The 13,985-nt window shown below is 39.5% G+C and overlaps 1 protein-coding gene across 1 annotated transcript in view; it reads right to left on the reverse strand.

Moving 5' to 3' along the window:
• Window positions 1-13,985, reverse strand: part of Dnah7 (dynein axonemal heavy chain 7) — a 249,661-nt gene that overhangs the window by 10,475 nt on the left and 225,201 nt on the right. The window contains exons 60-62 of the mRNA XM_028765706.1: window positions 9,916-10,146; window positions 4,265-4,417; window positions 2,545-2,722 (exon numbers count right to left, since the gene is read on the reverse strand). Of these exons, the coding sequence (XP_028621539.1) occupies window positions 2,545-2,722; window positions 4,265-4,417; window positions 9,916-10,146 (562 nt within the window). The remainder of the gene's footprint in view (window positions 1-2,544; window positions 2,723-4,264; window positions 4,418-9,915; window positions 10,147-13,985) is intronic.

A 13,985-nucleotide genomic window follows, 5' to 3' on the forward strand; every position in this document is an offset into this window, starting at 1 on the left:
GGAGGAGGAGGAGGAGGAGGAGGAGGAGGAGGAGGAGGAGGAGGAGGAGGAGGAGGAAAAAGTCATAGGATTCTGGCTGGCTGGTGATGTTGTCTATTGAAATTAATTATAAGTTCTACATAACAAGGGGATACTAATGTAGAAATGGCATATTGGCAGTTCTGGATACAGCCTTTGGGTCACAGTGGAAGCATCTAACAAGGAGGTTGTTCAAAGATATAAAAATGGATGAGTTCACCTAGGGAGAGGAAGAATAAGTAGGCAGAAATTGTTCAAGGACTTTGTCCTTGGAGACTCCAACAGCTAAAGAATAAGCCAGCAAGAAGCATAAATCTGAACAATAAGGAAAAAAAAAAACAAGCAAAACCAGGAGACAATGTCCTAGAAACAAAGAGAGGAAACTGTGTCTAGGAAGATAAACACATCAGGAGAAACTGCTAAGAAGTTAAGATGAAGACCAAAGGGGATTCATCAACACGGAAACTGTCAGTAACTCTGAAGAGAAAGGTATCTATGGAGTGGAAAGGATGCAGGAGAGAAGAAAATCAGCTCAGAATGCAGCTTGCATGTAAAGACAGAGTTCTGAGATACTGTGCTATCAGGAAGCAGGGATACAGGACAAGGATATCAGGATGACAGAAAAGTTCATTGATTGCAACTAAGATGTGAGATGCCAGAGCATGCTGTGTATGGCTAGGGATTGTCCATTTCTGAGTTCAAAGATTCTGGAAAGAGGAGGTGCCATTAAAGTAACAAAGCTGTAGAGGGGAAAAGAAAGACTGTCTGGATCGCCAAGAGGTGCATCCATGCACCCAGGTACCCATGCATCCATGCATCCATGCATCCATGCATCCATGCATAGGCCCCAGACTTGATTGTGATGGTGGCTGTCTTCTTTAGCTTTCTACTTTTACAAGGATGAGGCAAGAGAGGAAGACAGGAGGTGCCAAGAGCACAGTGGTCATTTAAGCAACATTCTCAGGGACACAGCAGGATGGCTTCACATCACATCACTGAAGTCTTGAGTTGTGGGACACCCAGTTGTTGATAATTGCCACAATAAAGGTAGGTCAAGGATCAGACCCTGTCGTGTTTCTCACTTGGGCATAAACTGGTCAAGGGAGGAAGAGCGTAACCTGTTGCTTCTTCACCTGCAGTGCCTCCAAGGTGGGCCAGTGATAACTAAGGAAGGAGAACAGTCTGTGACACATTGGTTGACATAGTCTATATTACCAGTCACCAAGAGACAGATGCCATTCATTCCAAGTCATCGCCATTCTCGTAAAGTTTAGTACGTTTTAGCTTTTCTGCTTTTAAAAAATTAATATTTATTTGAAGTAGTGGCCTTGTCTACTGCATTTACAGTTTATGTATTATGCCTTGGTTATGTTTATTATGTTTTTTTTAATGTATGTGAGTGTGTGCGTGCATGCCAAGGCACATGTGGAGGTCAGAGGGGAGCCTGTGGAAATTAAGTTCTCTTTTTCCACCATAATGACCCTGGGGATTGAATTTAAGTTGTCAGGCTTGGCAGAAAGTGTCCTTTCTCATGGAGTCAATTTGCTGGCTCCCACTAAATTTAAAATAAACATCACAGATGCCACAAAGTGTTTAAAATGCAACCAATCAAGAAACAGAATGTTTCTTTATAACCACCCTTCTAATCTTCAAGTGTTTTCAGGGCCTCAGTTCTCAAGCAAGAGTGATTGCTGCTTAAGCCTTAGAACTGTGTTTAGATCCTAGCATCCATGCAAAAAGCCAGGCATGGCTCATGTGCACACCCAACAACTCCAGCACTGTAGAGAGTGGAGACAAGAAGACCCCTAGGGTTCGCTGGAGGTTGTCCTACTACCAAGTTCAGTGAGAGAACCTGTCCGCAAAGAAATAAGGCAGAGAATGACTAAAAGGACATCCATCATCCTCTGTTTTCCAGAGGCATTTTCACACAGATATGTGCTTATACCTCAACCTCACATACCTCCTCTCTGTCTCTCTGCCTCTCTGCCTCTCTGCCTCTCTGTCTCTCTCTCTGTCTCTCTCTCTGCTCTCTCTCTCTCTCTCTCTCTCTCTCTCTCTCTCTCTCTCTCTGTCTCTCTCTGTGTGTGTGTGTGTGTGTGTGTGTGTGTCCTTGTCTCTCTTTCACACACATGTTAGCAATAGCTGCAAGTACCAGAATAAAACATATAACAGTAGAGGATACAGCTATCAGGGATTTGAAAAGGTATGGTCTTTAAGAGACTCTTTCCTCTTGATTGCTCAAGGCCAACACAAATTTATAGGTGATTAGACTATGGACTGCTACTTTGACATATGATAATTCTTTTAACTAGCTACACATGATTTCTAATTTATTTAGTTTTGGAGGTGCAGAGAAGTGTACCTTTTATCCAAACTCATCTATTCATGTTCTTCTCTACTTGCTTCATGATTTGTTTCAGGGTATTATGTACATGATTGCTTTTTGACAGCTGAGAAGATAAGCAAAGTGCTCTGCTTCTGTCCATTGCACAGACAGGACCCAGGTCACTCTGCCACCTCACTTACCATCCTCGGGAGCATTTTTATATTCCTTGTCATCCATCACTTCATAGTCAAACCCAAGAAGATCAATTGGAATCGTGAATTTTCTCGCATAGTTCTGCTGCGCACCAGTCAGGAAGGCTTGTGTGAAGAAGAAGCCAGAAAGCCAGAAGACTGGAGGAGGGCCCACCTCATACCATTGCTATAGTGGATCCAGACAAAAGGGATATAGCAATAGTTATAAATTTCCAATACAATATCAATGAAATGTATCTCCAAACATGACTATTACTTTTAAAGCAAAATAGCAAATGAAATTCAATGAATATCAAGGCACATTCTTAAGTTTGAAAATAGAAGTTCTGACTCAACATTCTCTCCATTACACTAGCTTGGGAATTACAATGCATGAAACACATGAAATATAGATGGCTGTTTTATACACATCCAGTGGTTTCTCCAGAAATCCTCCACATCATTGCGAACACACTACAGACTCATTGTTTGAAAGCAGTCATGTTACATAGATGGATAGATCTCCATAAAGTCTGGTCATATGGTAATATTCACACTGTTTTTTTAATTAACCATTATTATCAAGTAGAATATTTTCTTGGAAGTTTTTCTTCCTACTTTACTAAAATACCATGAAATCCAACATACTATTACAGAAAGAAATACAGTATTGTAAAAGAACACAAACAAGCAGGCTTATGGTATTTAGAAATTTAATGACCTTTTAATTCTGTATTTATTTCATAGGTTTTGGTGATGAGCTGGCTGAACAGCAAATTATAGAAGCCTTTCTGAAGAAATGAATTAAAATCCTTTACTCAAGAAGAGCCCACAGTTCAACCTCAGTTTCCAAGGGCCATCCTGGTCCTTTAGTATTCGAGTCTGGTGGTATATCAGAGGTACTGTACTATAAAGAGGACCTGCTCATTTAATCCTGCAGGAAATTCCTCAGTGTTTTTGTTTGTTTAAAGATCGTACCCGGCCTGGAATTCACTCTATAGCCTAGATAGTAACATAGGTTGGTCTTTAACTTGAGGGTGATCCTCCTGCCTCAGGGTAAGATTTCACATATGAGCAATCATGTTAGACTTCCCCATAGGTTCGTGTCATATACACAGTATCTAGGTAATTAATTGCTTCTTCTGTATTGTGAAGCATCAATTGGCAGATAACTAGGAGTGAGGATTCTACCCACTCACCAAACCCAGGAAAAATAACCACTGAGGTAGGTCATTGCTGTTTTAGACTGAGATGGCAGAGCTAGAAGGTTGCTGGGCAATGAAGACAGAGTTCCTTTCTTTACAAGCTTGTCTGTCTTTCTAAGATGCTCTGCTACTGGGCTCTACTTAATGCTAAATAGTTCATGGACAGTCAACAGGCTAGAAGTTTCTCTCTCCAAAGGCTGTCATTTACTTGAATGCCAAATTTCAAAAAACGTCCTACTTAAGATGCAGAATATAGAATATATATTTGTGTGTGTGTGTGTATATATATATCATGAGATATATATACACACATATATATATGTGTATATATATACATACATATATATATATATATATATATATATATATATATATATATATATGATATGTTATTGAATAGAGGTCATTTGCGCCTTGAATACTCAGGACTGTGCAGTGTCATTCCCCGCACACTCAGCATTCTGATGAGGAAAGTGAAGCCAGAAGAAGTTAGTTGGCAGCAGTATGCATATGGATAAAATCACCTGCAGGAATTTTAGTCTTGCGAGGAAGTCATTCACATAGCTGCCAAGAGGCTTCAGGCTGGGGTAGGATTTACCCATCCACATTCCTGGAATTTTGACATTCAGGATGCTGCTGACCACTTCCTCCAGCTCTGTAGACATCACAACAAGTCCCTGAAACACAACAGAAAACACAACAGGCGGTGACCTTGGCCGTGGAGGCCTAGCTTTTAAAGCTTTCTTCGAATTGTCTTTGCTAACAAAAGGAAGGTTTGTTTGAATTTGTGAAGAAGCCATAGAGCTTTTCAAACCTTCCTTAGAAAAATAGGAATGGTTTCTCCAGTCAAATTTTAGTGGAAAATCTTAACCAATACATGGCTATTCAGTAGCTACTGGCTCACAGTCTACTTTTCATTTGATTTACCTGCTCACTGAAGGCAAGTTGGTATAGGTCCCCTAGCCTAGCTTCTTAAAGTCACAGTGACAGATACAAAACTAGAAAGCATATTATGAAGTTCTCTAGAAACTCAAAGCAGTCTGAAATTCAACCTGAGCGCAGCTGCCCTTGTTATGTTCTGAATACTCCCATGTGGGGCTGCTGAAGCTCTGGGGCTCTTCATATTCTTGCCTTAGAAAATTTAACAAGAAATAACTTGAAAGAATCAGTCCATTTTTTTGTTACCAATAAAGTTTAAATTTCAAATTAATATTTATTTATTTGTATGTTTATTTGCTTGATCTTATATTTGGGCCATATTTTATTTGTCATTTCTGCTAAAAAAAAAAAAAAGTAAACCAATTAGAAGATTTTAGAGTAAATTCACTGGATTAAACGAACATATTTAATTTGCTTTTTTGATGACCCCTCCCCGCCCCCTCCCCCCACCCTGTGAAACAGCAGTACTTCAGGACTCTGTCTGTTTTAAAGCATAAGTCCAGAAAGTCTAAACAAAAACAGAGAAAGGAGTCATAACCACAGAGTGTGGGAGCTCAAAAGCAACCCCTAATAGTCAACACAGCATTTGGGCTTTGCAGTACCTTAACTCCAACCTAAGGTTTGAATATGCTAAGCAAGTGCTATGCCACTTTCTATGTCCTCGGCCACTCTAGATGCTTCAGGGACAACAGCTGTGCTAAAAGAAAAGAAATTTAAAACCTAGTTTACAAGTAAATTCTTAGGTGTCTCCCTCAAAGCTTCATACCCTCAGCCTTGAATGTAATCTGGAAAGCCCAACAAATAACAACAACAACAATAACAACAACAACAACAACAATAACAACAACAACAACAATAATAATAACAAAACAGAACAAAGAGCAAATGCCAACAAGCCCAAAACTGGGAATAGCACGTAGGGTTATATCAGTTATCACACTAGAATCAATCATTAAATGACAGCATACTTGAAAGAAGAGACTGCCTTGAAGCTAGTTTTGATCTTCTAGGTAAGGAGTGGAAAGAACTACATCCAGGAGAGACACCTGATGCTGATGCTGTTGTTTGCCAAACAATCTAGCCAAGAGCACACTACAGTGAGGGCCATAGTCAACTGTCATCAGTGCCATTACACTGTCCTCTGTACGTGTCCTATTCCCAACAGAGAGTAGATAACTAGGCACTATATATAAACGTGCCACAGGAGGCTTCCAACAATGGTCTTCAGCTCAGCAACCAGTTTTTAAACACAAAGAGGGCTACAGATATGTATTCCTTGTGTCATTTTAGTAACCTCTCCTGTTAGCTCATTGGGATAAACTCTCCATGACACAGACCTCAGATTTATTGTGCTCTCCTGCCCACCCATTACAAGACTTCCTTACCTATATATTTTTAAAATATTTCAGAATTGTGGATTTTTTTGTATATAATGTTAGGGGTGAGGCTCAACTCTAAACAAAATATTATTTATTTTCAAATAAGTTTATTTTTTGCCCTATATAATAGCTACAGGTAGCTTTACATAACATTTTCAGTGTTCCTACATTTTGACTATGAGGGCTAGTATGTAATTTTCTATGTGTAGGGCCACATTTGCAGTTGTAGAACTTGGGAGTTTGGAACACTTCAGATCATGTATTTTCAACCTATAAAACAGTAATTTAAAGGCTTGTTCTTTCTCATTTTCTCATTTTCTTAGTCATTTCTGTTGAATCTTTGAATAATGACTGCAGCTTTTCGTACTTCTATTAGATGTTTATTTTGTATTTTACTAAATTCATGTAGTTTTTTTGCTTTTCAGATACATAGATTGGGAGAGAGAGAGAGAGAGAGAGAGAGAGAGAGAGAGAGAGAGAGAGAGGTGTTCTATTGTTGGTCCATTATGATTTAATGGAAATTATGTTTAATTTTTTCATATTTGTTTTTTCATTTAATGCATTTAATCTCCCTTCTTCCTCTCTCCAAACCCTCCTATATAATCCCCCTCACTCTTTCAAATTCATGGCCTCCTTTTTCATTATATGTGGTTGCAAGTATATACTTATATCTATATACATATATATTCCTTAAAACAACATGTCTGTATGATGTTACTTGTGTGTATGTTTTCAGGGTAACCACTTGGTATTGGATAACCAATTGGTGGGCTCTTTACATTTAAATTTTCACTAATTTTTTTTCTAGGCATTAAGTTGCTATTGAAGCTATAAATATCTGTAAATTGCACATTAGCTCTTTGTTTTTCATTTGTAAGTTAATTGCACTATGATCAAGAATGTACCCCGATAATACCATTTTGTCTTATAGAGTTATACTGTTTTCACACGGTAAATGCTTCCAGATCTTCCATATGAACTTGGATAATATATGGCACTATCATCAGACTCAGTGTTCAGAATGCCACTGTGTCATTTTATTAGATGGGTTGTTCCGTTCTCCCATGCCCCATTCTTCCCCTCCCTGCTGCCTCTCCTCTTCAACCCTAGGTTTTAGATTTCTTTCTTCTGGTACTGAAGGTACAAGGCATCCTTTTCTTTGTTTAAGAGAAATAATGTACTTATTTTTACTCTATCTCATTTAATTATTTAAAATCAAACCTAAGCAAAGTACCACGGTTTTCCTTGGGCATACTGCTAACTGCATTCTATAAATTCTGACAAAAAAATTTTCATTTAATACTCAACCTTTGAAAATACTGCAATATGACATCTCACTTAAAAAAAATAGGGACTAGATTCTTAAAAGAGTCACTAAATGTCACTACAGTGAGAGAACGCTGAGAGCTGATGTTGAAGAGAGAATCTTGATCCTGCTGCGGCCTGGACCTGAAAAATCACATCGTGAGGACCACTAACTGCTGCAACTTTGCCTGCTCATTCTTTACGATGGTAAATGATAACTATTGCTCTCCCCTGGGGTAATCACACTGCACTTTGTAAAATCATGTCCTTGTTGTTAGGAAGAATGTCATGTGTTGTTAACAGAAAAGTGATATACTGTAAGCAAGTTAATTTCAAATAATTCATTAAATATTTGAATGTACAGGTCAATGAAAGAGAAAAGGGAGAGAGGCAATGGAAGGGGGGTGGAAGATAGAGAACATGTCAACTTCAGGCAGGTAGAACCTTACTGAGTATATGCCCATTTTAACAATACCAAGCTGAGTAACAAACAACATACATAGTTCTGCAGCGTTATTCACTAGTATATCCTGGCACCTGTCTACATCAGCAGCTCCATCTGTCTTCCTCGTTCCATGGACATCTTCCCGTGCATATTATAACAAGTATTGGATAATATTTGATTTGCACTGTTTGCTATTAAAGTAATGCAGCATTGGACACTCCTGTACTGTGTCCTTGCATGCAGTACATGTATAAATACATATAAGGATGAAGGATATCTTATTTTAAACTGACATGCCAAGCTGTGCCTCAAAGAGGCCGTAGCAGTTTATATTTTCAGAGATGTGAGAATTCTGATGACTGGTAGTGAGCATGAAAAGTGCCCACGGACTATGCAGCGTTTCTGGTGTACTTTGAAGCATCATATAGTCCTCTTCTGTTTAATCTTAGTTGGCCTTTTGTACAATTTCAATTTTTTGGAAAAAAAGTTATATGAGTGTGTGTTTCTGCATGTGTATGCCTCATATAATAAAGTATCAGTAGAGGCCAGAAGAGGGTGTGTGACCCTTTGCAGTTGGAGTTACAGCTGTGAGCTGCCTGTCACAAGTAACTGGGAACCAAACTCACTCAGATCCTCTGGAGCAAGTGCTTTTTAACATTGAACTATTTCTCCAGGCTCCAGTTTTCAATTTATAGTAATTTTAAAAATAAGATATTAAACCAGTTACCTACAATTTCTTTTAAGTTCCTTAATAGAACATTTTTTAAAAAATTATTGAAATTATTGAAAAAGTATGGTCCACATATACCTTTGTTGAATTTATTATAGTACTTATGTTACATTTATATATAAGAAATAGATATTTGTCCTATTGTACAAATAATGATTTATGAGTTGGAAATTACCCTTTTCATGATAACAATCTTTTTAAAAAAAATTCACATACATAGTATCAACTTTGATGTATAACTTTACCCAAATAAATTGCTTGGTATAGTTTGCCAAGACAAAGAGATAAGTGAGGAGTGTGAAATGTGGCTACATGGCTACCTCAGCCATGGAGGCCATTGCATGTTAACATTTTCAATTTTGGATTATTTTGCCAAATTAAGAAAATATTTAGAGAATGGTTAGAGTCGCCTCTAGGAGAGAAACACTCACAGCAGTTGCGGGAGGTACTGAACAGGGGAAATTGATTCCAAAATATCCTATGCTCATCAGTGCTAGCAAAATATCTGAGGTAATTTATGAATTCTATTTCTGACTGCAATCAACATATTACAGTCTGGAATTTATACCCATCCTGACTTCCCCCTTGGACTCTCATGTGTGCAATTAATAACAGTCTCTCCACTGACTCTAGGAAACACTTCAAAAGTAACTTGATTATATTTCTTAACTTTCTCCCTCAAGCACCCCCTTTCCTAGACCTTCTCCTTGCTCAGGCTAAGCACCTGGGAGTGATCCCTGGCTCCTCTCTTGCTCACTCCTCTGCCAATCTTCAGTTGTCCTAATGGCATACAGATAACCATTTCTCTTCACCGCAATGTTCCTGCCATGCTCAGCTGGGACACCTCACCTGAGTTCTCTATCACTCTGCTTCCCTACAATCTACTCTGACCACAGTAGGAGTGAGTTTCAAAATATGTGAAATATCATTATTGCCTGAAAACTCCTCATGCCTTTTGAAATAAAATTCAAGAGTCTAGCCGTGGCTGACAAGCCCATTATGTACCTGGTCATGCACACAGACAGAGACAGATAGACAAACAGACACACACACACAGAGGCACATGAACACACATGCACAAGTACATACACACAAACACATACACAAACAAATGCAATAACATAAATCTTCGGCTATTTTGTATATATTTGTTTAATGTTTTGCTTATCCACATTGCTGACATGTAAGTGTGTTCTCCTTAAGACACAATGTCTCCTTAGCATGCACCCTTCCCCATATACTGTGTTGTCTAGCATACCCTCTGTACTTTTATATCTCTTTATTAACTGTTATCCCCAGAATTCTACAAGCTAATAAAGTTAAATTGATGAAGGTGCAAGCTTTAACTTAGTGATTCTTTTGCTCAGTTCACCTTACCTTGATTGCTTTTTGAATATTAATGCATGACTCTCTTATGGTTATCAGCAACTTATTGAAACGCCCCATCTCTTGGACAAGAACAGTGTTCATGCTCTGAGTGTAGGTTGTTGGGTATCTCCTCATGGCAGATTCAATATCAAAGTTGTTTGGAAGTTTACCCAGGATATCTCCAGCAACATCATTTACTACTTCATCTGATGACTTTGTTCCAGAACCTGATGAACGAGACTGAAGAATTCAAACCATTACAAACATCCTCATGAAGGCCAAAGGGCAGCTGAGAGGGAAAAACCGTTGAGTAAATCTAAGAATCTGTTATATTGATCATTGTTCTTCACACACAAGGTTTGTCAAAAGGAGTTTTGAGAGATGATTGTGAGGCAGGAGGAGGAAGAGCATGTGGTGAACCTAGAGAACAAGGGCTTAGGGAACATCTGTACATCCCACTGTCTGGTACCCTGCATTGAGCGGCTGGGCAATGACAAATACCAACACCCATGAGAAGGGGATGTGAGTGTGTCTTGAGAAAGCTTGCCACAGAATCTATTTGCCAATAATTGATGTGCATCGGTTGCCAAGTGTAGAGATGCAGCTTTCTCCTTGAGCCTGTAGGGCAAAGAAAATAAGCTCATTCCCTCAAGATGGCTCAGAGTTACAGAGAAAAGGTGGGCATTAGTAACTCCCCTCAGAAACTAGGAAGGAACATCTGATGTAATTTGTGTTTCATATGTTTATAGTGACATCTCATAAATGAATCTATATTTTCTGGAATGACTTTTTTAAAAAGTCTGAGAACAAATATACTCCTGAGGGGCTGTCTGCTGGGGGAGAATAAGCACTATTAAAATATAGTTGACATGCTCACATTTTTCTAGTCCAAGAAAACTGACTTCAGTCTCCTTCCTATTTTACATTTCTTGATTTCTTAATGATAATATTAAACTTTCTATTCTGTAAACACTATCATTTTAACTTAGATTTCTACCTACGTGTCACACACCACTAGAGGAGTTTATAAAATCTGACAATAAAGGAATTAAATACTAGAAAGTTTTAAATACCTGCTAGTAAAGAAGAAGAGGAAGAAGAAGAGGAATAGGAGGAGGAGGAGGAGGAGGAGGAGGAGGAGGGAGAGAAGGAGGAGGGAGAGGAGGAGGAGGGAGAGGAGGAGGAGGAGGAAGAGGAAGAGGAAGAGGAAGAGGAAGAAGAAGAAGAAGAAGAAGAAGAAGAAGAAGAAGAAGAAGAAGAAGGGCTATTTCCATAAATAATTATTTCTTACAGTCCTATGGTACTTAGTTTACAATTAATATTTAAAATAAACAATAGAAAGAAAAAATGTTACTGAATATTGGGCCCAGACTAAATGAAATATCTTTCTTTTTATTGCATTTACAGAATAATTTCCATAAATGCATTAGAAATCATTCTGTTTTCTACTAACAGCTGTACCTTCCCACTAAAACATAGAAAACACAAAACCTATAAAAATCACAAAAGACTCACTCTCTCTCTCTCTCTCTCTCTCTCTCTCTCTCTCTCTCTCTCTCTCTCTCTCTCATGAGATGAGGCTTATAACCAACCAAAAATGTAGGAAAAATATTTCATCTCAGACATCCTTCTTACCTTCCCGGAGTCACACAGCTGGGGTTGCAAGGTTTGAAAAGTGGTGCCCACCTGGTGTGAAGCATCCAGGCTCCTTTGTAACTACAAAGCTTACAAGCTTAGCTTTCCACTGCCTTCCCTTAGTGCTTGCACAATCACCACTCACAGCTTCTTAGGGCTTCTTCCTTCCCTTTTCTACCTATCCTGGCAATTGAAACTGTGGCCTTACAGGTGCTAAACCAGTGGCTCTCATCCTGTGGATCGTAACCCCTTGGTTGGGGATTGTCAAACAACCCTTTCACAGGGATGACCTAAGACCATCAGAAAAACATAGATATTTATATCACAATTCATAACAGTAGCAAAATTACAGTTATGAGGTAGCAATGGAAATAATTTTATGGTTGAAGGCACTGTATCAAATGAGGAACTCTTATTAAATAAAACAGTCTCAGAATTAGGAAGGTTGAGAAGCACTGCTCTAGACAAACACTACACATTTTCGCTTCCCCTTTCCAGTAGTTAGTTTGAAACAAAGAAGAAGCTGGAGAAAGGGCTTGGCAGTTGAGAGTGCTTGTTGCTCATGCTGAGGACTCAAGTTTGGTTCCCAGCCCCAGGTTGGAAGGCTCACAATGGCCTGTAATTCCAACTCCAGGGCATCTAACTCCATCTTATGACCTCCACAGGTACCCACATACACAGGCACAGACACACACCAAACAATACACATTCAGTGTATGGCTCACTGGTCTGCTGAGGCAGGCCTTGAACTTGAGATGCTTCTGGTATGGCCTCTCAAATGCTGCCATTTCGAGTTCAGATGCCTCACCTGGTTCAGTTGTCTTCCTTTTACTGAGTAAAGACGAGTGGGCTCTATTTTAAAAGAGACTTTGCAGAATTCAGCCTTTTCAGAGAGTCTACAGCATAATGGTTTTATAATTTTCCTTTTTTAAAAAAATTACTTTTATTTGTTTACAGTCCCGTTGTTACCTGCCTCTTGGTCTGCCCTCTCACAGTTCCTCATCCCATTCCTCCTCCTCTCCACTGTCTCCAAGAGGATGTACTTCTCTACCCCCTGCCAGGCCTCCCCACTCCCTGGGGCCTCAAGTCTCTCAAGGGTTAGGGGAGTATCTACCACTGAGCCTAGACCAAGCAGTCCTCTGCTGTACATGTTGGGAGCCTCAGACCAGCTCCTGTATGCTGCCTGGTTAGTGGCTCAGTTTCTGAGAGATCTCAGGGGTCTAGGTGAGTTGAGACTGTTGGTCTTTTTATGGGGTCTCCCTCCTCCTCAGCTTCTTTCACCCTTTCCCTTATTCAACCACAGGGGTCCCCAACTTCATTAGAATGGAATTTTCCTTCTTAAAATAAGGTGTGACCATTAAGCGTAAAAATAACACTCTTGATTCTGCTATCTGCCTCTTCCATTTTTCTCTGAGCCGTGTTTTGGCTAAGACCATTTGTACAAAAGTCTGGTCATCATTACTTAGCTCATGGAGCTCTGCAGTTCTGGTCTCTGCCTCTGAGTTGTGACTCAGGAGCCACTGCCTACCCATTATGAGAGTCACATTTGCCAATCTGAGTCCAAGGATTATGAAATAAGCTTTTTAATCACATACTGAGGAGATACCCCTGTGTATTCAAACGTATTGGTTTGGTTCTGAGTCATTTTCTGTTGGAAGGAGCCCACTGTTTTATGGGTTCTGCAATGTGACACACACCAGCGAGTTTAGATAAAGCCAAAGACACTGAAATAATCCTGCCATCAGAATATCACACATGACAAGTAGCTAATGCTCCTCAGGACTGACTTATTCGTGTTTGTCCATGTGCCCTTGTGTGTACTCTGGCAATAACAGGTTTTCATGTCATCAGTGAGCAAAATGAACATTAAAATAGTTTTTAATGGGCATACTAACAGAAGCTAGAAATACAGGCTTTGTAGACATACACATTTATAACATACCCCATATCCTCCTGACTCTTGGCTTTTTCAGCATCTTAGGCCTGACCCATCCACAGAATCTAGAAGAAGAGTGAAGACAGCAGCTCAGAACACAAGTTCTGGAGCCAAACAGGTGAGGGTCACATGTAGGCTTGAAACCGGACTCCCCAACTTTGGTCAAACTACTTAATCCTCTAGTGCCTCAGTTTCCTATCTATAAAACGGGAATTTTTTTAAGGCCCCTAATTCCTTGGGTTGCTCTATTACTACAAAGACAGGTCTCTAAGTAGTGCTATGGAGGGGACAGCTCTATGGGAACAGGAAGCATCACTACTTCACCCTGAGGGGCCATAAAAACACCTGCATCTTCCCAACTCAACACTCAGGTGTCCTTAGTTTATTTAACCTCCATGGGAACTTGTGGCATCTAGATTCATTTGCTTCCAAAAATTACCAAAAAAGGTGAGGTTACCCTTGAGAGAGAGAGAGAGAGAGAGAGAGAGAGAGAGAGAGAGAGAGAGAG

Source organism: Grammomys surdaster, unplaced genomic scaffold (assembly GCF_004785775.1).
Source record: "Grammomys surdaster isolate TR1022 unplaced genomic scaffold, NIH_TR_1.0 165, whole genome shotgun sequence".
Lineage (NCBI taxonomy): Eukaryota > Metazoa > Chordata > Mammalia > Rodentia > Muridae > Grammomys > Grammomys surdaster.